The 25,908-nt window shown below is 36.7% G+C and overlaps 1 protein-coding gene across 2 annotated transcripts in view; it reads left to right on the forward strand.

The window, feature by feature from the left end:
* Hs2st1 (heparan sulfate 2-O-sulfotransferase 1) overlaps positions 1-25,908 on the forward strand; it is a 136,430-nt gene that overhangs the window by 105,527 nt on the left and 4,995 nt on the right. For both annotated transcript variants that reach the window (XM_042692279.1, XM_042692280.1), the window contains exons 2-6: positions 694-932; positions 10,900-10,985; positions 17,692-17,830; positions 23,339-23,436; positions 25,345-25,502. In XM_042692279.1, the coding sequence (XP_042548213.1) occupies positions 694-932; positions 10,900-10,985; positions 17,692-17,830; positions 23,339-23,436; positions 25,345-25,502 (720 nt within the window). The remainder of the gene's footprint in view (positions 1-693; positions 933-10,899; positions 10,986-17,691; positions 17,831-23,338; positions 23,437-25,344; positions 25,503-25,908) is intronic.

Raw genomic sequence — 25,908 nt, forward strand, 5'->3', positions numbered from 1 at the left:
GGCCTATGCCAGTACATTCTGCTTTACTCTGTGGAGATGGCATCCCATGGACTTTTCTGTTTGGGCTGGCCTGGAATCATGAGCCTCCTAAATTTCATTCTCCCACATAGCTTTGGATGATAGGTGTACATTACCCCACAACCAGCCATTGACTGACACGGGGGGGGGGGGGGGGGGGATGAGGGGGGGAGGAAGGGGGCAGGGGGGAGGGTGTCTTGTTAACTTTTCTCCTCAGGCTGGCACCTTGAGCTTTGACCTTCCTCAAATTCTAGATTCTAGATGTAGATTATAGACATGAGCCACTGGTTCCCAAATTAAAATGACTCTTGAACTTCACTGAAGTATTCTCTTTGGTCTTTGCTATTCTGTATTTAGTGACTGTTCTTTGTTCTTGATATACATTGGTTTTATTTTTCAAAAGTAATTCTGAAACTTTGGCTATCATAACATTTCTTCAACTGTTATTACCCAGTTTTTTATGTGAAGATTCTATACTGGGTTAAAAACTTTATTAGAATAAACAAGATTTATCCTCTTAAAATGTCAGCCTATTTTATTTCTCTATGGTTTGGTTCTTTGCTTTTAGTTCTTGTTTTCTTTGTTTTTGTTCTTCTTATTACTATAATCCAAAGTTCAGCAGTCTACTTCTTATGATGTCATTTAAAAACTTAAGTCATGTCTCTTTCTTTACAGAACGGGCAATTGCAAGACATGAAGTCCGAGAAATTGAGCAGCGACATACAATGGATGGACCTCGACAAGATATAGTGTTAGATGAAGAAGATGACATGGTGATCATTTATAACAGAGTTCCCAAAACCGCTAGCACCTCATTTACCAATATCGCATATGACCTGTGTGCAAAGAATAAATACCATGTTCTTCACATCAACACTACAAAAAATAATCCAGTGATGTCATTGCAAGATCAGGTAATCAGTCATCATCATTTAGGGAATGTTGGATGTTTTCTCATAGTTGGTCAGGTTTTGTATCTCCAAGGATATGTGTGCTGACCCTAATCAATTGTCAGCCTCTTAGAGGAAAGGACCCATCAACTTTTGTATAATTTTATAGGCTTTATGGTATTTGATAAATTTTCTTTTTGTTGTTGTTGTTGTTTTTGTTGGTCATGGGGCCTGAACTCTGGGCCTGGGCTCTGTCCCTCAGCTCTTCAGCTCAAGTCTAGTGCTCTACCACTTGAGCCACAGCACCACTTCCGGCTTTTTCTGCTTATGTGGTGCTGAGGTATCGAACCCAGGGCCCCATGCATGCAAGACAAGCACCCTACCACTGAGCCACCTTCCCAGCCCTGATAAATTTTCTTGCATGTAGTAAGTATATAGTTAAATACTTGTGATGTAAAGGAATTAATTATTAACTTTCACCTTTGCAGAAACATAGATGTTCTGAAATATGAAATATTTTGGCAAGATGCCCTACAATGAAAACTTACCTGTATGGCTTCAAATTAGTATAAAGAACTATTATTGAATACTTGTACTCAACTTGTACTCAATTTTGTGATTAGCTTCCTAAATCTCATGTCTTTATATGAATACTAACTTTAGCCTCCTGGAGAATAAAGAGGGTGGCTTATATCTTTAATATAATCTTGTCTTTTAAATCATCAAGGAATTTTAGATAAACAGATGGATGCATAAACTGTATGAAGTAGTTTGGAAACAAATAGAAGAAATGATTTTAGGCATCTAGTTTACTTATCTCGGTAGTAGCAATAGCATACACGCCCCTCCCTGGAGTTCTAACCATAATTATAAATAAGTTTTCTCAATAAATGTCAGAAGGAATGGGAAATTGATCCCATAAAAGGGAAGTAGTTTAAAGTACTATTTAGGATTAAATGCCATATTTAAGTAGTCTTATTAGGAAGATATATGTGGTGTATATTTAGGTGGGTATTTATCAGCTTGAAAGCAGCTGACCTTGTTTTATTGTTACAAAATTGACTCTTTCTGACTGTTAAGCATAGCTATACTCCCTACACTGAAGCAAGAGAATAACATTGATATCTGAGGTTAAGGTTGGTTCTTGCTAGGAGCTATTTTTGAAGGCAAGTGGTATATGGCATATCATCTGCCATATAATTTTGGGCTTTCTGAAAGAACCACCATTAAATTTTTTTTGTAGAACCAAAAATATACATCTGTCAGCCAAACTAAATAATTCTGTAAATTAGAAAAAAAATAGATGAGCTTTTTGTTATTGTTCAGCTAAATGGGTCATAAAAAAAACTAGTCATGGGCTGGGAAGGTGGCTGAGTGGTAGAGTGCTTGCTTTGCATGCGTGAGGCCCTGGGTTCGATTCCTCAGCGCCACATAAGCAAAAAGAAAAAAGCTGGAAGTGGCGCTGTGGCTCAAGTGGTAGAGTGCTAGCCTTGAGCTGAAGAGCTGAGGGACAGCGCCCAGGCCCAGAGTTCAGGCCCCACGACTGGACCCAAAAAAAAAAAAAAAAAAAAAAAAAACTAGTCATTATTCAACAGTGTGTATCTAAAGGGCACACATTCTAAATACTGTTTTGTACAATATGCAGTAGGTTTTAAATTTGCTAACATTACTGTTCACATATATTCAGAGTATATCTTAGTTTAAAAGGAATATATCTTAATGCTCACATAATAATTTGATTTCCTCAGCAATATTTTTAGAAGAATAAGATTAACCTGTTTGTTTAATTTTAAAGTTATTTTTTATCCAACCTTACAAAGCTTTCTAGCAGCTACAAGATGATGCCAACCATTTTTTCATGAAATCTGTAGAAGCATACCACATATAACATTTATAGGCATCACATAGTACATTTTCCTTGTTGCATTTGGATGAGATAAAACTTCATTTTTTCTTTCATTGGCTGGTGAGTTTCATGTAGGAAAGAAGAGAAGCATAAATGCCACCTTTAAAGCATTGGATATATATAATGAGCAACACTGAAAACATACTTGTATAGAGCAGAGTAAAGGAGTAGTCTTTATCATGAACTGCCATACTCCCAAATGTCAGCCAGCAGTTCAAAACCTGGTCTTAATTAGGAATTTCTTACATAATAAATATTCTCCAATGTGTTCTCTGTGTACAATTCACTGGTCTCTTGTTTTACACCACAGCAGTTTTTCAAAACAAGTCATATTTAATGTTTCCCTTTCTTCTTTAGGAGAGGGAAATTTCATCTATATGTAAACTTTTAAAAATTGTACCATACTTCACTGAAAATATTTTTCAAATATCCCCGAGACCCAGCTTATGTACTGTGCTTTTATTCTAACACCATGTTTTTCTTGTGCCCTGCACTATGCTCAGCTGATTACATAGGGATCAAATGATCAATTTTGCTTTTTGTTTTCTTCTCTTATACTTTCTGATTCATATCTGATTCACATGACACTTAAGAGAGAAGAAACAAATCTACCGTTCTACTCTATTCAAATCCTGACATGTCAACCGTAGCAGTTCATCCTGCTCCACATTTGCTTTTAGCCCCAGCTTTTTGCTAGACATAATTTGTACAAACTATACTAGATTGTACAAAACTGCTTAGTTTTCTCAAATGTTTACAGGCAAGCCTGGCACCAGTGTCTCATTCCTATAATTGTAGCTACTCATAAGGCTGAGATCTAAGGATCACAGTTTGAAACCAGCCCAGGGAGGAAAGTCTGTAAGACTCCCATCTAAACTTAACCAGCAGAAAGCTGGAAGTAAAGCTGTGGCTCAGAGTACTAACTTTGAACAAAATAAGCGCAGGCCCTGTGTTCTAGCCCCAGGGGGCACGCATACTGGCACACGCACATGCACACACACACACACACACACACACACACACACACACACACACACACACACACACACACACACACACACACACACACACACACACACACAGAGTTTAGAGGCAAAGTCCAAATATCTTTAATTGGCTATAAAAAAACTATTCAGTATAATAATAACAATGCCATCTTTAAAAATACTTGTCAACTTTGCTGTCAAGGTTTTTCTTTGTTTATTGAATATATAACATATACAGAGGTGGTATTGCATTCTTTGCAGAAATACAGAAGAAATAAAGAGCTTATTTATATTAGAACCTAAAACACATGTAAGGAACTGCAAGGACAATTAAAAGAAAACATTCATTTATGGTAATCTCACTAAAATATTTAACAAAAATTGTTTCTAACCAGAATGTTTTTCTGCACCTAATCCTAAGGAAACAAAAAAATTCATATGGTAGAACATTCTCTAGAGCAATGATTGTTGTTTCTGCTAAAGTATCAGTGTTAGAATAATCAAAAACAGGGAGAAGAGGAGGGCTCAGGTGGTAGAGTATATCAGCTACCTAGTAAATGTGAGGCCATAAATTTAAATTACCGCCAGAAAAAAGTCATTCAGCTTTTCTAGTTGAAGATAGAGTTTGCTCCACCATCATGGAAGTTCCTTTACCTTAGATAACATTTTGTTATTAAAATCACTATGCCAAATAGATATGACTAGTAACATCTTTTATAGCCTTTTAAATTTTCTGTTAAAACATAACTAGGCTTTTCCTCCACATAGGATGACATAATATTATGTGTATATTACATATTACTTTAGACAACACTTGAGATGAGTTGCTCTGAGGTCCTGGATGGAGTTAATAATTGAATTTTTTTTAAAGCTTCCACTTGGTGCCAAACTAATGCTATTGGTCCTTAAACAACAGTTTGAGTAGCAGTGATCTAGGGTACGAGTCTTAATGACAATATGCAAAAATGATCATTTTAGGGGCTGGGAAGGTGGCTCAGTGGTAGAGCGCTTGCCTTGCATGCCAGAGGCCCTGGGTTCGATTCCTCAGCACCACATAAGCAAAAAGAAAAAAGCCGGAAGTGGCGCTGTGGCTCAAGTGGTAGAGCACTAGCCTTGAGCTGAAGAGCTGAGGGACAGCGCCCAGGCCCAGAGTTCAGGCCCACGACCGGACCCCAAAAAAAAAAATGAACATTTTAGTCTCAGGAAAATTTACTCATATCCCTACTTCCTTTACAAAATCCTTACCTAGGCTGACAGGCACTTTTGAATCCATCCCTCATCACACTTGCCTTTCAGTTCACTGAATATATCTCAAGGCTTCTGCACTTAGAATAATACTTCTCCTAGTTTCTCCTTTAGTTGTCTTCATGGTGTCTCTTCTGTTTCAGATTATGTGACATTATATAGTAAATACCTCTTCCAAAGTATTAGAACCATAACACTTTCTCTCCTAGCATTAATCGGTTTATAAAAGTATCTTACATATTGTTTTGATTCTGATCTGCTTTTCCACAATAATACTCCAAGCTCATTAAGGGTAGGTACTTTGTCTTTCTTGTTCACCACTACAATTCATTGTGACTGAGACATAGCAGATACTTCATACATTTTTGTTAAATAAACCATGAACGAATGAACAAATGGTTCAACTTCTATTCTGATAAAAAAAAAATAGTTTTTTAGTGAGCATGACACCATGATACAATTACTGGCAGAATGAATTCTCCTCATGTAATTGGGGTCTCCTCCTCATGCTCCTCTCTCCCAAATCCCCCCAATATGTTGAGCAACATAGCTCTAAACTTTAAAAAAAATACTTTTATCCAATTACTACAGTTTTCCATTAAGTATAGAAAACTTCCTCTCTGGTTTAGTCTCATAAAGTATTGATGGCTATCAAAGAAATGTTTACTTTAAGTAAATACACAAATAGGAGAGATATGTAATAACTACTCAATTGTAATTGTCACTCAATAGGTAGAAATTATAAAGTTGGAATTTGGCCAGGGTACTGAAGAAGATATTATTACGTTTTTAGGTAATAAAAACAAATTTGTTCATGATCACAGATCATCAGAATGCTGTTTAATCTATTAAGAATGTAGGTCTAGAGCTGGGAAGGTGGCTCAGTGGTAGAGTGCTTGCCTTGCATGCATGAGGCCCTGGGCTCAATTCCTCAGCACCACATACACTGAAAAAAAAAAAAAGCCAGAAGTGGCACTGTGGCTTAAGTGGTAGGACGCTAGCCTTGAAGTGGAGAGCTGAGGGAAAGCGCCCAGGCCCAGAGTTCAGACCCCACAACCGGACCCCCTTCTCCCCCCCAAAATATGTAGGTCTAAATATTACTATTAGTGAGATGGTACTTTCTTAGCTTTTCCTTACAGTAATGGTTCAGGTCTGATTCAACAAGCAAATAAGTCACAACACCACTACCTAGATTTTTTTTGTATGCTCCCTGGAGGTATATTCTGATTACTTGCTATCCTGACTCCACTTGACTCATAAACTCTGACAAAAATCAGTTTAGGATGTGCTCCAGGCTAGCTATACAAGCATTTTTTTTTTCATGTACTCTGTCTAACTGCAACTTCTAAACCATCCTTGTAACATATTACAATTAGAGCATGAAAATTCTCTTTGAATCAAATCACTATGGTAGCTTTATTTCTTCTCTGTAAGCCAGTTTTCAGTCTCCCGAACTTCATTTGATACTGTTAGGTTTTGCTTCTTTTTTACCTATCTCTTTCCCCTTCATTAATGACAAAGGAAGTCAGTAAGAATCCATAAGGTCAGGGGAAATTTGCTCACCTAATCTCCATTTCCTCTTCCTACTCCTCTACTTCCCAGAGCCTTGTAGTGAAGGTCTTGGCACAATGCCCTCATACAGAGGAATACAGGAAGAAAACAACCTGAAAGACAAAAGTAAGTGATGCAGTACATGGAGGAGGGTCTAGGACTAGATTGTTGAAAGGGGAAAATGGAGGTGAAACAGTGGAGAGTGTGAAATTTTTAGAGAATTAAAAGGATAAATAGCTGGGCACTGGTGGCTCACGCCTGTAATCCTAGCTACTCAGGAAGCTGAGATCTGAAGATTGTGGTTCAAACCAGCTTGGATAGGAAAGTCGGTGAGACTCTTATCTCCAGTTAACCACCAGAAAACCAGAAATGGCACTGTGGCTCAGAGTTGGTAGAGTGCTAGCCTAGAGCAAAAGAGCTCAAGGACATACCCAGACCAATGATCAACAATAACAACAATAACAAAAGAATAAATATTAGATAATCATGTATAACATTATTATATATAATAAATTAATACTTGGTAGAACATACATTTTTGAAATGTTATTTTTCAAAAGAGGCTGCTTATCATTATTTGGAGAACATTTAAGAAAATGGAATGGAATTTCCCTGGTATGTAAATGGTACTTCCCAGATTAGTGTGAATCACCACTTTACTATATTGACACCATTTGTTTAGTACTTTCTTTCTTCACCATGAAGAAAGATAAACTTCAGCCAGCATCTTTTAATTTGTTGCAAATTGTAATTCAGTCACTTTATTAATGAGACCTTCACACTTTCTTAGTTACTTGTTGATGAGATGGAAGAACAAAATATATATGTATATGTCTTGAATATCAGTGTAGATTGGATCTTAACTGTGCTCTACAGGCCAGTGTGCTGGAAGCTTTGTCTCCAGGGAGGTACTGTTGAGAACTGCAAGAAGCTTTAAGAAATTGACCTAATGTGTCCTTGATGAGCATTTGGAACTGGTCCCTTTTCTTTCCTTTTTCCTCCTATGTTCTCTGGTGACGAAGCTAACTGGTTTGCTGTGGCACACACTCCTGTTATCATGTGCTACCTGGACACAGGCCCCAAAATAATGGCGCTGTTGATCAGTGATAGAGTTGAGAGAATTCGAAAGTAATAATTCACTTGAATTTGTCTCAGATGTTATGCATTGAGGAAATAAAGCTCAGTGTCTTACATATATATACTTACACTTGCTCTCTTGGTTCTAATTAGTCTACTCAGCAACCTCTAACTAGGTCAAGGATCATTGTTGGAATGGTTGTCCATGGCCAGAAGGGGGCAGTGATCAGAGTGGATTGGAAGTTGAGGTCAGATCAGGGTGATGAGTAAATTCACAAAGAAAGAAACAAGAGAGTAAGGTCAAGAAAGTAGGAGATTTCGGAGGTGGATGGTTTACTTAAGGTATGTGCTTATTTTGGGGTTCTGTTTCTTTATCTATAAAATAAGCTGTATAACTTAGCCTTGGTCCCTTTCATCATATATTGTGACAGTTTATGACATTATCCAAAGTGTGGGGCGGGGGGGGGAGGAGTGAACTGTTGAATTTCAGTATGTCTTTAGTATAGGGGTAGCTTTGCTCAAGAGCATCTGCAGACCCCAGGCCTTTTTTGAAAAGATCACAGAAACGAGCTAGCCCCTGTGCCCATACCTGCTGAAGCCTGGCTCCTCAGTATGGTGTATGGACTCACAGCGTGCCATCCTCTGAGGCCTTGTTGGAATTAGGGTTTCAGGCTTTATGCTAGACAGCTGCATCACAATCTGCATTTGAAGGATCCTAGTTTATTTGAACATTCAAATTTGAGAAGGGCTCATTGCCTGTAATCCTGGCTACCCAGGTTGCTGAGATCTGAGGACTGCAGTTTGAAGCCAGCCTGTGCAGGAAAGTCTGTGAAAAAGCCAGAAGTAGAGCTATGGCTCAAGTGGCAGAGCACCAACCTTGAATGAAAAGCTAAGGGACAGTGTCTAGGCCCTGGGTTCAAGCCTCATTACTAGCACACAAATTAGGTAGGTAGACAGACAAACCTAGACAGGCAGAGAGATGAATCTGTAGCAGTCTAGGTATTCACATCTTCCTGAGTTCTTCACCTTACATTGAAGGACAAACATTAGTGAAAAGCCATTCATCTTCAGGATGGTTTGGTTTTAATATTGACCATCCTTAGGAAGGTTGGGGGACAGTTTATACCTGACTCTCATTTTTGCCAGTTTTTTACCACAGTAGATTCTGCATGTGCACTGTGGTCTTCCCTAACATGTGGCTTACACAGCAACAGTTTCTCAAATATATATTTAGTTTTTCCTTATTCTTCCCTCATACCCCACCACATTCAATATCCACATTAAATCTCAGCTTCTAGAAAACACCTGAATTGCTATGTCTTAAAATGCCTTTAATCTCACCCTTGTTCTCTTTGCTTTCTATTTCCCTCTTATTTTTGACTGAAATGCTGGAGTTTCTATAGAACCTAAGGCTTATATAAAGCCATTGACCTTTAAGTAGCAGTTATGAGGACTTTTCATGTTCAACAGGGAGATGGTTTTAAAGATGCAGATTTTGGATTACTTATTTTCTGTTTTGATTTGCCATTTCATAACTCCATTCTGTCTGGTGCCTCATACAAAAAAAGTGATTAAGAAAGAACATGAGAATGTCCAATCACACATTTATATGCAGCCCTTACCATTTATCTTACTTTCTCTCATTTGCATATCATTGTATGCTTCCCATTAAAAGCAAATTCTCCAAGAACCTTCTTTTTCTTTCTTTCTCCTTTTTTTTTTGCCCTTTACATTTTCTCAAACAGCATCTGCTGTTTCCCTCCCTTACCCTAGCAATAGGTCTTTTCTAGAAAGCAGTCATTTTTACTTACTATTAACTAGATGACACTAATCCATTATGAAGTGCTCTAGAATAGCTCCACATGACTAACTCTGTTCTAAAATGTAAATGAAAGGTTGAAAACTACTTAGACATATGTAATTGAGAAAACTATCACAGTTTACACCTGCTATCAGTATAATGTAGAGTGGTGGGTCTTACCATCCCCACTCCCTGTACTGGATCTAGTATCCAGAAGAGATTCCTCACCATCTGCTGTGTATCATGCAGGGATTTACCCACAGAAATCCTCTCTATTCCATATCCTTTGAGAAACTATGTGTTGTTGCTTGCTGACTGGCAGTATTTACATTTATCAACTTCTATATTAACCAGTTCTTTGAAAATAATTAAGATAAGGATGGAGTCGTGGTCCAATATGGTAGAGCACTTGTCTAGCAAGCAGAAGGCCCTGGGTTCAAACCTCAATACTACAAAAGGGAAAAAAAAAGAAAGCTATATCTTTCTGCTACTGACAATTTGTATGCATTCAATTTCAGCAAATTAGGAAGTATTTAGTTACTGCTTAATTTTTTATTTTGAACTATATCTAACTTTATTAGTTTTATTAGTAAGATTATGATATCTGGTCTTAACTCTACTGATAGCCCTCTTTAATCATTTTGGTGGTAATACTGGTTTGTATTGATTGAATTGAATAATAATGAATTTTTTAACCATTTCTTTTTTTCTTGTTATCATTAAGGAGTTGTAAAAAGGAATTACAATTCCTTAAGTACAGTCCTTCTTGGACAATATCACCCTTTCCTTCACTTTGTCCTATTTTCTCTCTCCCATATGTATAGTTCATTTTTTCCATAGTGTATATTGAATACCATGACTGCATTTGTGCATCCTTCTTCCTTCCATTCCTGTTACCCTTCCTTTTTGCTCCACTAAGCAGACAAAAACACCACCAACAATACAACAAGAAATGAGTTTTTGACTACCTTGCTTCTGAGAAGAAAACCTTTCCTACTTAGAATGTCCCGTGTGTGTGTGTGTGTGTGTGTGTGTGTGTGTGTGTGTGTGTGTGTGTGTGTGTGTGTGTGTGCGTGTGCGTGTGTGTGTGTGTGTGTGTGTGTGTGTTAGGAGGTAAATATATACCACCCCTATTCTTCTTCCATCCATGTCACTGCACTTACTTGGCAGTGCTATAATTGGCTGCATTGTGCACTTTGATTTTCAAAGTTGTTATTTTTCTGAATGCAGTATTAGTAGTTCTTTCTGTGATGAATTAGTAGTTATGGGTTACAGTACACTTTCCTCTAAGCCAGACCTGTGTGTCCAGCTCAGTAACTGCCAAAGCAGCATGACTGCTTTTAAGTTCCTAAATGGAAAGTACTTTGTGGTGAAATTTCTTTCTGTAAATTGAACTTAAATAATGAGAGTATTCTCTTCTTTTAGGTGCGCTTTGTAAAGAATATAACTTCGTGGAAAGAGATGAAACCAGGCTTTTATCATGGACATATTTCTTACTTGGATTTTGCAAAGTAAGTTATATACAAAATGACACAGTAAATATTTCTTAATATCACAGCAATCTCAAAAAGAAATAAGTTCATTAATTGTTTTGATTAAAATAAAAACTGACTTGTGTTTGCCCCTTTCAGAGCAGTAATTTAAATATTCCTTCCAGTCTTTTACTGCCCTCTAGTGTTCATAAATTGACAGTTCTTGTTTTAATTAATAGAAATTCAAGTGAGGTTAAATTTACTGTATTTTTTAGTCATCATTATTATATGTATGTTTCATATACAACCAGAGGAACACTATTCCAGTGAGAACTCAAGTTTTAATGTAATTGATTTCATTATGATTTCCCACATCACACTGAGAGACAACTAAGAACTCTTACTTGATTATTGGAACATATTATATCTATTTCTCTGCTGAGACTTAGTAAAGGTTACACTGTGCCTTGGTCTGCTTTGGTTTAGCTTTAAAGTTATGAAGTATTAGGGAGAGTTTTTTTAAGATTAATAATTTTCTTTTGTATTTAAATTTGAATGTAAGTGGCATTAAGTCTTCTATCCCATTTTGTTGAAGTGTGGAATCAGAATATAACTATCATATTTTCCTCAAGGAAAGTTAAAGGTTATGTATACATGCAATATTCAGGCATTGTGTGACCCCTGTCTGGAGTCTGTGCCACACTAAATACTAGTCAGAAAATGACTAGTGCTAGCATGACTGAGCTTGCTTTATAGAACACGCAGTAAACCTCACAGTCAAACAGTCTCCTCATGATATTCTGCAATAACTTTAGAAACAGTAAAAAATGTTACTCTTAGACATGTGCACTCAATTTTTAAATTAGCAGTCATGATTTAAAGGAATATCTCTTCATATACTTGTCAGCTTTAAGAGGAACAATGTATAAAAACTTAAAAAGAAAGTGGTAATCTTGCTTTCAGTTTAACATCTTAAAGTTGAAAACATAAATAATAGAATGAAATACTAATTCAAACTAATAGTAAATCTTAATGTCTTGAAATTACATTATTAAGAACAAATCACAGATATTGTCTACATAAAATTATATACTTCAATTTTTATTTATTTATTTACTTTTTGGTTGGCCGTGGGGCCTGATATCTGGGCCTGGGCACTGTCCCATAGCTCTTCAGCTCAAAGCTAGTGCTCTACCACTTGAGCTATAGCACCGCTTCTGGCTTTTTTCTGCTTATGTGGTGCTGAGGAATCAAACCCAGGGCCTCATGCATGCAAGGCAAGCACTCTACCACTGAGCCACTTTCCCAGCCCTATACTTCTATTTTTAATTCTTCTCATTGTACTCAAGATCTTTCCATAAAATGGTAGTTTTAAATTTAGATCTATATTTTTCTATAAATAATTCATACTGCAATATTGAAAACATTTTATAGGCAGCTTTAAAATAAACTAATTATTTTTTCTTTACACAGGCATTGAACCAATTTCATAAGTGTAATTGATATGCATATTTCCCTCAGGGCTGCATTATCCTTGAATTGAATGTTTGTTACCCTTTCACCTAAATGATTTCTTTTTTTCTCCACACACAGTTTGGCTTCTAACACTTTGGATTTCCATTATTAAAATTATATATTGAGTGCTTTTGCTTTTGGCAAAATTTTGTACTTAGAACAAAGCTCTGATATTTGCAGAAGTACTTATACTTGAAAAGTATAAAGCTTTATGAAAAGAATCTTACTTATTAAACACTGACATGAATGTTTAAAGGTAAGAATATTTTCATAGTGGGGTTTATGTTATTAGAAATGAAAAAAAATGAAATTTTTAATAGACTTACAAATTTTTAAAAAATGTATACAAAATCACTGTATACAATCAGGTAGATGTAACCAGTGTCTTTTTAATATATTTAACTGGGTAGTTACAGATACCAAGTATCAGCAAGAAAGAGGAAAGAAACACCACTTTACTGATTTTTTTAAATACTATTTTTTTGAGGGGGAGCAGGTATTTGAGTGTGATTCAGGGCCTCATGTTTGCTAGGCTGGCACTGCATTACCATATCTCTTACCCTGGCTTTTTGCTATTTATTTTGCATATGGGATCTAGTGAACTTTTCTGCCTGGGCTGACCTCAAACCTCTATTCTCCTTATCACCTCTCTATAACTAGGATTACAAGTATGAATTACTGAGTTCGTTCTCCCACAGAACGGCTTTTATAAATGGCTAATTAACAATAATCTACCCATCCTAATTACATTAATATTCGATAAGGAGGACACTATGGCTAGCACTGATGATAAAGCCATGAGTAGCAGAAAAACAGTTCCTACCCTAATGGAGCTTCTACTGATAACTTGAGTGGCAGTTTTATATATTTGCATCTTACTGTTTTCCTCAGGAAACTTTAATGCTGTTGGAGAGAAAAGATTTGCAGGTGAAACAGTAATAGACTAAGCTAAGAGTTGAATTGCTCCATTGCAATAACTTCTGGATATAGGAGGTTAAAAATGAAAACAGATGTCACTGTATGACATAGTGATCAGGAGGAGAAGCCATAAGATTTCACATCGTAAGATTTCAGTCTTTCCAAAACAGTAGCCAGTGGTCTTTTAAAGTAAGTTAGGAGGTGAAATTTCTCTGCGTAAATACTCCAATGCCTTCCTTCCTAAATCCCCATTAAGATAAATTCTTAAAATGGTCTACAGGCTCATCTGAGCCTACTGTACCTCTACACTCATCCTGTTACTATTCTACACTCATCCTGTTACTATCCTGAGTCTGCAGTCAGAGTGATGCTGCTATTCCTCTAACATCTGGTACTTGGAAGAAATCTTGCATCCTAGAACACTGTCTCCCAGACAGTGGCTCCTGCCTCATTACATATCATTGCTGATGCCTTCCTAAAAGTTGTTTTCTCTCTCTTACTATTCTGCTACATTCTATTCTGTTTCACTGCATTTTTCTTGTAATACGTCTTTCTGTTTGCTTACCCCACATATTGAGACTATTAAGCATGCACCCCATGCCTGAACTCTTTCCTTTGATTACACCAGCTAAACTAAGATTGTCAATATTATTTATCTTTTAAAATTTTTAAATTTTACTTGATTTTTTTTCCAGCCTCTATTTTCTTCATTTCTGTTCACATTTATTATTCCTTTCCTTCTAAATTTGGTTTAGTTTGTTCTTGCTTTTCAAGTTTACTAAATAACCATCAGGTTATTTTAAGGGGTTTTTTTGGGGGGGGGGGTTGTGTGTGTGTGTGCCTCTGTGTGTGTGTGTGTGTGTGCCTGTGTGTGTGTGTGTGTGTGTGTGTGTGCGTGTGTGTGCCTGTGCATGTGCCTGTGTGTGTCTTTTATGTAGGCACTTTGTTTATGTAGAGATGGCTATGAGAGTTGTGAACTTCTCTCTGGTAGTACTGCTTTTGCTATATTTAATAGGTTTTGATAGATGGTCTTTATTTTCTTCTTGATTTCGTTTGCGATAATAGTGTTTAATTTACATACATTTGTATAATTTGTCTTGTTAATTTCTAGTTTTACTTCATTGAAGTTAGAGAAGATACATGCTTTAACCATGAAGTGTTAAATTGGTTAAGATTTGTTTTGTATCCAAATTAGTGACTATCCTGGACAGAGTTTCTAATAGAAAAGGTATCTATTCTGTAGCTGTTCAAATATTCTGTAAACATCTGCTAGCTCCATTTCTGCAATTAGATTTAACTCCACCAGTTATTTGTTGATTTGCATTGTCTGGATGACCTCTGTTGATAAAAGTGAGGTGTTATATTTGAGTGTCAGTCCTTTCGGGTCTAGTAATGTTGGGTTTGTATATTTAGGTGCTTCAAAATTGGTTGTGTATATATTTGTATAATTGTCTCCTGTTGGATTTATTATTTTATCATTATATTGTGACATTCTCTGTCCCTTACCATCTATTTTAACTTTTGTTTTCTATTTGCATGATTTATCTTTTGCGGGTATCCCTTAGTCTATGTGAGTTTCTTGTAGGCAGCATATCATTGAGTCTATTTTTATTATCCATTTACTCAGACCATATCTTTTAATTGGGATATTTAATCCATCTACATTTAATCCATCTACAGTTAGTGTTAGCACTGGTAAGTAAACATAATCCTGCCATTTTGCTAATGACATTGATAAGTAAAAACATGCTTCTGTAATTTTGATTGTTTTTGTTTCTTTCCTCCTCTCTTGTCATTCATCTTTCTGACTTTGGGGTTTCCTATATTAATAAAGGTTTGGTTTTCTTCTCTTTATCTTTTGTATATCTTCTGTACTAGTGAGTTTGTACTTTTACATGTTTTCACGATAGACATTATCCTTTCATTTCTAATGCAGGGACTTCCATAAGCATTCTTATCTGATGATAATGAATTCTTCTGGATGTTGTATTTTATTTTATTTTTATTTATTTATCTTTTTTGTTGTTGTTGGTTGTGGGGCTTGACCTCTGGGCCTGGGCACTGTCCCTGAGCTCTTCAGCTCAAGGTGAGCTCTTGACCACTTGAGCCACAGCTCAACTTACAGTTGAGCTCAACTTATAGTTTTGGGTGGTTAAGTGGACATGAGTCTCACAGACATTCTTGGCCGGACTGGATTTGAACCACAGTCCTCAGATCTCAGCCTCCTAAGTAGACAGGATTATAGGCATGATCCACCAGCTCCCAGCTTGTTGTATGTTATTTATTTGTTTGTTTGTTTGTTTATTTTGGCGGTACTGGGGTGAACTCAGCTTCGTGTTTAGTAGGCAGATGCATTAATATCTGAGCCATTAGTAACCCTTTTTGCTATATTTACTTTTCAGGTATGGTTTCGCCTTTTATGCCAGGCTGCTCTAACCACCAGCTTTTCTGTTGAGATAGGGTCTTTCTAACTCTTGGGCAGGGCTAGCCATGAAATGTTATCCTCCTGGTTTCCATCTGAGCCATCTCACCTGGAATCTTTTATTTCTTAACAACTTTTCTGAGCATAATATTCTTGCTTGTTGGATCTTTTTCTGTATTCTTTCAGGATTTAGAATATTTACTCCATTCTCTCCTAGCCTAGAAGTCTGCTATTATTTTAATGGAGGTTCCTTTTATGTGTCTTTATATTTTGGCCTTATTGTTTTTACAATTTCAGTGGGTTTTTTTCTTCCAATAATTTGACTATTCTATGCCTGACTATACTACCTGTTAGTTAAATTTATTAGAAATCTTTTCTGTCTCTTCCCGAACTTGTTTAGAAAGTTTTCACTATTTATTTCACTAAAAACGTTTTCTATGACTTTCCCCTTCTCTTCTGGAATACTCAAACTGCAAAAATGCAAAATGCTCACTTACTGTAGTCTTATGAATCTTAAAGACTTCCTAAATTCACATATTTCTTAGTTCTTCTGATTAGATTGTTTCAGAAGACTTTTATACAATTGCAGAAAGTCTTTGAGTGAGTATGTGTGTGTGTTTGGTTTAAACTCAGCCTTGTGCTTGCTGGGCAGGTGCTCTGCTCCTCACCTATGCCTTTGGCTCATTTTCACACTGGTTGAAAAAAGGTTTTCGTTTTTCCGTACTCCTTCTATTTTTATGCATGATATTTTGCAGAGATGATAGGCACACACCACTGTACTCATTCTCTTACTTTCAGATGGAGTCTCGAGAATTATCTTGCCCATTGTGGCTTGAATCTACAGTCCCCTAATCTCAGCCTCCTAAGTAGCTGGGATTATTAGGTAGGACTACCATACCCAGCTCAAGTTCAGAAATTCTACTAGTGATCTAGATGGTGTTAAAACTCTCAACCAGATTTTTCATTTTTGTTGAGTTTTAAGCTCCAAATGTTTTATTTGGTTTTTATGATCTCTCTTGACTGAATTGCCCATTCATGTCATGAATTGTCTTACTGATTTCATTATTTTTATTCGTTATTTATTTTTAATTTTTCAGTTTTCCTTTATCAGTTTCTTTTCCCCCAGGATTTCAGGCTTCCTATGTCTGTGTCAATATTTATGAATCTGAAAGATTCATTTTCTTCTACTGGTTGCATAGGATAGCTCTCATAGTTAAAAGCAAACCTGGTGTTATATCCTAGAATATCTATTTGATGGGAGGTATTGGCATTGGTTTTAGTATTCCTGTAATAGCTTCTATTGTAATCAGCATTGGTGGTGCCTGTGGATGGCTCACAGGTCTCAGCTGCAGAGGCTATAGGATTGCACTGCCAAATAGGATACAGCTTTCTCAGACAAGGCAGGTTCACTGGCAATTCTGGGCATAGTTACCCATCTGCAAGTTGAGGATTCCTGTCAGTTTCCACAGATTGTATAGAGGGAAGGCCTCTCTGGCATGCCTGTGCAGACAAGGCAGAACTGGTGTGACAGCACAGGCATGTACTTGCCAGTGTTGGAAGGCCACTTGAAGACCAGGCCACAGAGTGGACCCAGATGGAATACCTGTCAATGTCTAAGGGCTGCAGAGGTCAATTCACAAGGCCTCTAGGAGTGTCCTGCTCAGGTGGGCTCAGGTTGGTCAGCATCTCAGGGTCTCCCTTTATTATACTTTGAAGGACAAGTTGCTGAGAATCTGCCTTCCAAATACTTGTGCAAGCAGGGCAGGTCCACTCAGGACAGGCTGTGTGGCTGCTTCCCAGGTTCATGAGTGGATATTCACCATAATTTTTAAAAATAATAATAATTTTTAAAATGTTGATTTCACCATTTTAGTTTTATTTTTATTTCAGATTCGGTGTGAAGAAGAAGCCAATTTACATTAATGTCATAAGGGATCCTATTGAGAGACTAGTTTCATACTATTACTTTCTGAGATTTGGCGATGACTATAGGCCAGGATTAAGGAGAAGAAAACAAGGAGACAAAAAGGTAATATTTCAGTTTTAAGATTCTCATAGAGACAGTTGTTTAATAAAAGTTTTTATTAAACAATGTGCTTTAAAATTTTTCTGTTGATTATAAATGTACTGCTTGCTTATTGTGGAAATTTTGAAAAGAGCTCCCAAATATATGGAAACAAAAAACAACAAATATAGTTGATAGCTTGTAGGATCCAAAATTTTTGAATTTTTAAAATTTTTTCTTTTAGGACTGAATGTTTCTTTTGTTATAGCTGTTAACAAACAGAAACCATTGCAATTCCTCCTCATTAGTGTGATGTATTTCCATGTTATTTTGGTTCTCTTGGTCTTAATAATGTCAGTTTATATTTCTGTATAGTTTATGATTACTGGTTTTTTTTAATTTTATTTTATTGTAAAGATGCTGTACAGAGGGGTTACAGGTTAGGTTACATGAATAAGGTAACAATTACATTTCTTGTTGAACATTGTTACCCCTCCTTTGTTTTTTCCTACTATCCCTTCCTCCCCCACTCCCCATCCCCAAAGTTGTAACATTCATTTACAACATAGTGTCTTGTGAGCATCATTGTTGCAATGTATCATTGTTTCAGCGGTTTTTTTTTTAATTGCCTTCCCCTCCCCAAATTAGATAAATGTATACACAAGATGCAGAGTGCCAAAATCAAATACAGTGACAACAGGGGATATACCATAGGGGGAAGCACATACAAACGAAACAAAAAAAAAAAATCTCATAGTACATTAAAAACAACAACAACAAAGAAAAACCTCTTGAGTCCATATCTTGGGGTTCATTTCACTTAGCATCATCTTATATGGTCACATGTACATAGCTTTTGAGCTTTTCTGCTCAACTGATAAGATTATCCTAGACATATAATAATTGTTGCAAATAAGGGAAACCATGGGACCTATATTTCTTTGGGTCTGGCTTACTTCACTTAACATGATTTTTTTTCCAGAACTTTCCATTTCTTAACAAATAGGGTGGTATCATTCTTGATGAAAGCATAGAATTCCTATATATATATATATAGATATATATAGATATATATACACACACACACACACACACATACATACCATATTTTCTTGGTCCAAGGAGAGAGTTACGGTTTGTATTAGGTTTGGATTTGGTAGGATACAAATGGAGAAGGCTATTGTCTTGCACTTCGGAGCTTCACTGGAGTTTTTTTTCTAAGAACAACTCTGATTTTTTAGTCTTCTTTCGGAGTACCTTTGTGGGATCTCATTGATCACAAGGTCATGCAAAGCAAGGAGAGACCATCTGGCATGGTGGGACCATCGGGCTTTCCCTGCCTGGCTCCCCTCCCTCACCTACCTTGGTGCTTCACCACGTGAAACATGCATGTGTTGTTCCTCATATTTTCAATGTTTTTCCCTTCATTCTGGAAAAATCTTTGTTGACCTTTAAGGTCAAGCTCCAAGTGGCCTTTTCCTTGAGGTCATTTGCCTCTAGGGAGTCCCATCCCTTTCAAGATTCCCCAATGCTCCAGTAAAATCTCTGCTATTAAGCATTTACTTTGCAGTACTTGAGCTATTGATATGTTGCTTCCAAAAGCATGGTGAACTTCCTCAAGCCTGTGTTTCACTCACCTTAAAGTTCCTAGTATTCACCACAGTGTCTGTGTATCTAGAAGAGCATAACAAATGGCTCGGCATTTGAGACCGAAAGTGTTATACAGTAGGGTGCTAGGTACTTACTAAATGATGATAACCAACATCCAACAGTTAAATTCTTTTCTGTTAGAGTTTTCGTGTTTACCACATGAGATAATAGTGGATTTGTTTTCCTTTTTTTATGTTTTCAAAAAATTGCTGTATCCTTCCTTAAGCTCAAAACTTTAAGCAGAAAGTACTGGTCCAAATATAAATAACTGTCCAAATATCTCTACATCTCTGTCTCTGTCCACCTATTTCTTATTAACTTTGTTTCCTAAAATGATTTTCATTATGGAGATTGTGAAAGGTTTTGTATATACATACGTACATAAAAACATATATATCGCTTTTTTAGCTCTATCATTTATACTGCTATTCAGTATCCTTTGCTCAAAGGAACAATTCCGGCTTTTTTCTTTTTGCTTATGTGGTGCTGAGGAATCGAACCCAGGGCCTCAGGCATGCAAGGCAAGCACTCTACCACTGAGCCACCTTCCCTGCCCCAATAAAATATTTGGTGATGAATTCAAGTAAATGTTGTTAAGCTGCTAAAAAAAACCCTAAATAGTTAAAAATAAGATTCTTTGTCTCACACATAGCTATCTCTAGAGATTCAGGCTCTTGGGCAGCTTTGTGCTCCACTATGTTTTAGGAACCTAAGTTCCTTGCATACTGCCACTCTGCCCTTCTTTGGCAGTTATGCTTGCCACCTCTAGGTTCTAGCCTAGGGGAAGAAAGTAGAGGGCCAGGTATTTTGTTGTAAGCAAATGACTCAGAAGTTACCCCTATCACTTCTCCCTCTAGTCCTCTAGTAGAAGCTTAGTCATATGACCATATTCAACTCACTGCAAGAGAGGCTAATTCTGACCTGTAGAAGAAAGGAAGAATAGACTTGGGAAGTAACTTCTAGTCTGTCAAATAGAGTTTGAATATTAAAAACTATTGTCTAAAACTAGATTTGAAGGCTTTCTAAATTTTTGTTGCTTGAAGTAATAAAACACTTCAAGACTACAGGAATTAAGATTATGCTAGTTAGTGAATTTGAGTTAAAATGGCTGTCTTGGATGTTTGATTTATTTTTAGTTTAGTTTTAATCCAAGTCGTATGCATTTTGATACCCTATATGTATACATATAACTTTATGGGAACTGTTAATATTGCAGCCTCTCTTGATTATGCTAGCTTCTTATATTTTAAAGCAAAACCTGTTTAAGTATCTTTGAATGTCATACATAGAATCACATGCACACGTGAAATGGTTGTAGAAATTATGGGTTTATCCATATTCACTTAGCCCTCTTCTGTCTTATACTCAGATAGAGGCATAAGGCAGTAAAGGACCTCTACTGAGCTGGAGATGACATTTCCATGAGCTAGGGCCTGTTAGAAATTGGATAGACAGCAGTCAGAAGCCTTGGGATCTATCATCATTCAGTTCATTGAGCCAAGGACTTCATGGAAATTGGAACATGATAGAGAGAGATATATAGGAGTGGGGTTTTTTAATGTACTTGCTGGCATAAATGATAAAACCACTTTTTTAGAAAAATGGCTTGGGGTAGGGAATATAAATCAGGCCATCTAGAAAAAAAACTCAGAAGTGATGTAATGGCCATTTCAATGGCCATTACAGTCTTGAGTGTATTCAGTCTTGACTGTAACCTTAAAAACACAGCAAGCAAATTTGAGAGAACTCTTAAAGGACTGTCAAAATGCTTCATGAAGAAAATAAAAACCCATTACTTTGTCTTCATTTCCACTGAACTATGTTTTTCATACTCACATAAGTCCCCAAAGTGCACTCTTTCCAGTAGCAGTTTATAAATATTTTGTGCAAACAATTTATATTGCATTATACTATGTGCTGTGGAAAACACATGCACATTATATGACGTTTTCAACTGTACCATAGTTAAGGAGATAACACACATTAAAAATACATGAACCTGGTTATAGAGATAATCATGTAGATAGATAGATAGATAGATAGATAGATAGATAGATAGATAGATAGATAGATAGGCATGCATATCTAGAACCTAAGAGCTAGTTGTTAGAAGGCAATATAAAATTAACCTGAAAGGAAATAAAAGTGATTTTATGCCAGAGTAGTCACTGGAAAGATTATAAAGGTTATATATATTATATCTTCCTATAACCTAAACTGGTAGGTAAATCTACCAGAGGAAGAAAATTTAGGAAGAAAATGTAGTCAGCAAAGGCATAGAGAATTGGAATTGCACATAGCAGAGGTTAATCTGGTGGAGAGAGAAGTTATGCATAGAGATTAGACAAGATATTGAGGTCAAATTCTGAAGCATTCATGAAAGGAAAGATAAAGAGTTTGGATTTTTTTTAACATATTCAAAGCGGTAGAAGGTTTCTGGGTAGAAGTTAGTGACTACTAAGGCTAATCTAGTAAGTGCACAAACTTGCCAGAATGAAGATATTGAGAAATCCTCATGAAAATAAGGATTGAGAAAGTGTAACTGCACTGGAAAGACAGTGCCTCAGGGATTCAAGGTGAGGAAGAAAATGGAAAAGATGAAGAACTGTTTTGGAATCTGAGTTGCAAGGGACAATGTAATCAGAAATTTCCAATACAAAGTGCACTGGGAATGAAAATTAAAAATACACAGTATATGCCTGGCTCAAGAGGTTTGACAGCTGCATAGCAAGTAGGAGGTTCTGAGTTAAAACCCCGGTACACTCTCCTTCCTAAAAATACAAAGTAGATTAAAAAAAAATAAGATAGTTATGGTTGGGCAAAGACACCATAGCTAAGAAAAATTAATGACTACTTGGTAGAAGGACCTTAATATGCTTGCTTTATCAAAGATAAGGATAATTCATTCAGAAAGATATAGAAGACCCAACAAAAGTCAAAAGCAGGGGAAGGATTCAAAGATATAGAAAATAGTTTATTAGTAGTAAAGCTTTTTCACAAAGAGGATGGGACGAAATGCTGTGAGGGTCAAGGAGACGAGAACCAAGAAAGCATTGTATTTGACTATTAGAGAGGAAAGGTGGAGAGAGATGCAGATACAAAGGCATTTACAAAATGCATACTCTGACCCAGTCACTGTGATACATTCAGTCCTTAAGTAAGGGTATACCCTCTTTTTAAACTGAGGTACTAACATAAAATTTAAGTGTCCCAGTGTTACCATGAATCTTTTCACTGTTTCTTAGTACAAGCATCTGTAAAGGAAATGAACAAATAAGCTGTAGGCTGTATGTGAATGTTGCCAGAATCAAGAGAATCATTCTACTGTAGCCTAATCTATGCCATTTCTAAGGAGTTTGTTGTCTTCATTCTCAGATTTTTGGTTAAACAGGCCCTCTGAGTTTATCTAACCTTACAGATTAGAAAAGTACTGGTGGAAGCAATGAAGACTTGTTAACACGTGTTCTTTCTTTTCTCCCACAACTTAACTCTTTCCAGAAGTAACAGATGGTAAGCTTGTGATTTCCCACAGCACCATCCAACCTCCCAGGTTTGTTCTCCAGTATCTCTGTAGCATCTCAAATAGATAATTTCCTTTGGTGAAAAAATATATATAAGAATTCAGTTTCAAAGACAACTTGTAATCCTTCATATAGTGAAGAATTCTTATCTACAATGGCATAAAACAACGTTGTGAGAAGAATCTGTGTTTAACTTTCCTCAGTATCTCAAGTCTGCTTTTGTAACCTGCCTGTTCCTTTTATTGTATAACTTTCTCCTACCTGCTCCCACTCAAGTATTTAGTAACACAGGATATTAGGAAGTTTCATAGGAGAAACATGGATCTATGACTCAACCGGTACTCCTTTTTCTTTCTTCCAGACCTTTGATGAATGTGTGGCTGAGGGTGGCTCTGACTGTGCTCCGGAGAAGCTCTGGCTGCAAATCCCATTCTTCTGTGGCCACAGTTCGGAATGCTGGTAGGGAGAGAAAGCTAGCATAAATTGGTTTATCTTCCTTCTTTTCTCTGTATTCAACCTTACAAGTATAAATGTGTTAGTCAAGGTATAGATAATGAAAAACCAGCAAAGCGCAACTTGTAATTGACTATTTTTAATTAACTAATATTATCTTTAAATTTATTTAAAAGATTCCTCATAGCTGAGTTCTGGTGGCTCACAGCTATACTAGCTATTCAGGAGGCTAAGATCTGAGGATCACGGTTCAAAGCCAGTCTGGGCAGAAAAAGTCTGTGAAACTCTTATCTCTAATAACCTACTCAGAACAGCTGGAAGTGGCATTGTGGCTTAAGTGATGCAACACTAGCCTTGAGCACAAAGAGGCTCAGGGATAGCGCCCAGACCCTGAGTTCAAACCCTAGGACCAGCAAAAAAATAAAAATAAAATGAAAGATTCCTCATATAAATTATCTTCACAGTGTTTTCTCAGATGGTGGTTTTGTTATTTGTTTATTTATAGGTTTATTAGGACACAACCAGATATATTTGTTCACTTATTATCTATGGCTGCTTTCATGCTACAACAACAGAATTGAGCAATTGTGATGTAAATCATGTAGCCTGCAAATAAAATATTCAGTGGCCCTTTATATTAAAAAAAAAAAAAGTCTGCCAAGCCCTTCTTTTAAAAGAATATTGCTCTACCGGGCATTTCTGAAGGGATTTCAATCGGAAAGGAAATTTAGTATGTTTAATATATTTCATACTACAGAATTGGGGGGGGGGGTAGAGTCCTTAGAAATCCATTAATTCATTTTCTTCTCATTCTATCTCCCTGTCCCCTTTTTTTTTCTAATAGCTTAGAAAACATGGAAAGGTAAAATCACCAGCTCAGGTGATCACACTGCTGCTACTTAAAAGGGAGAGCAGAATTAGAGTTAAAGAATGGTTAGAGGCCAGGTGCCGGTGGCTCATGCCTGTAATCCTAGCTACTCAGGAGGCTGAGATCTGAGGATCACGGTTCAAAGCCAGCCCCATCAGGAAAGTCCGTGAGACTCTTATCTCCAATAAACCACCAGAAAACTGGAAGTAGCGCTGTGACTCAAGTGATAGAGCACTCACCTTGAGCTGAAGAGCTGAGAGACAGCACCCAGCTCAGAGCCCCATGATCGACAAAAAAAAAAATTTGTTAGTGCTCAGCTGGGCAGTGGTGGCCTGGCTTGTACTCCTAGCTACTCAGGTCAAGAGGCTGAGATCTGAGGATCATGGTTCAAAGCCAGATGTAGCAGGAAAGTCCATGAGACTCATCTCCAGAAGTAGAGCTGTGGCTCAAAAAAGCTCAGGAACAGGGGTTAGGAACTGAGTTCAAGCCCAAGGGCTAGCACCAAGAAAAAAAAAGAAGAGGAGGAGAGGAATGTTAATGCTCAGACTCCAAAGTATAGTCTAACTAGGGCAAAATTTTAAACAAATATAAATAAGAGATTCTTAGTAGAGTTATGTCTTATTTCCTTTCTATTCTCAGAAACTTTAGGAAACACTAAACTCACCAAAAATGAAAGAAGTCTTAACCAATCATAAACTAAGCATTAAACACAATGTTTAGACTCGTTAAAGAGCTCATTAAATGAATGTTTAGAGTTGTTACAAAAAATAAATTTACATTAAATCAGATGGGAGGAATATATGTTGTATATATGTTCATATCAAAAGTCCTCCAGTCGTCTGAATTAGGACTGCATTTAGGAAAAACGGGATGTGGAGGCAAAGGAAATTAAAAACAGGTGTGCTTCCCAAAGGAGGTTAATAAAAGGCCATTAAGTCTTCGGATGTGCATGTGTTTTATCTATTTTCTTCATAATGTATGGCATCAGAAGCACTAGAAATACTTAACAGATTTCACAGCCAGGTTTTTAATTCCTTTTCTTTCAGGAATGTGGGGAGCAGGTGGGCTATGGATCAAGCCAAGTATAACTTAATTAATGAATACTTCCTGGTGGGAGTTACTGAAGAGCTTGAAGATTTTATCATGTTGCTGGAGGCAGCTTTGCCCCGGTTTTTCAGGGGTGCAACAGAACTCTATCGTACAGGTATTTAAATGAGTGGTTTCTTTTTAAAACTGTCCTTACCTTTTTATCTTCGTTCAAAACTAGAAAAACAGGTGATCTGAGGTTTGTTTGATAAAGTATAGCCAATAGGTTCAGAAAGGCAGGTGTACAACATCTGTTGCTTCTCATGGTGCAGTCCTAAAACCACTTTAACTAAAGTATTTATATGCCCTAGTTTCTATATTATTCTAGCAAGTACAATTTAGAAATTAGAATTAAGATTGGCAGTAGATATTTCATCATATTTTAAAAAATAAACTGCATCAAGTTTTTACAAATACATTGTAAGAAGTAACAGCCTACACTTTACTGGGTGGTGATCTTTATATTTACTCGGTTTTTTTTATTTTGTTAAGTCTTTTATGGGTTTACATTGGAAAGGAATCAA

This window comes from Dipodomys spectabilis, unplaced genomic scaffold (assembly GCF_019054845.1).
Source record: "Dipodomys spectabilis isolate Male_0828 unplaced genomic scaffold, ASM1905484v1 ptg000148l, whole genome shotgun sequence".
Lineage (NCBI taxonomy): Eukaryota > Metazoa > Chordata > Mammalia > Rodentia > Heteromyidae > Dipodomys > Dipodomys spectabilis.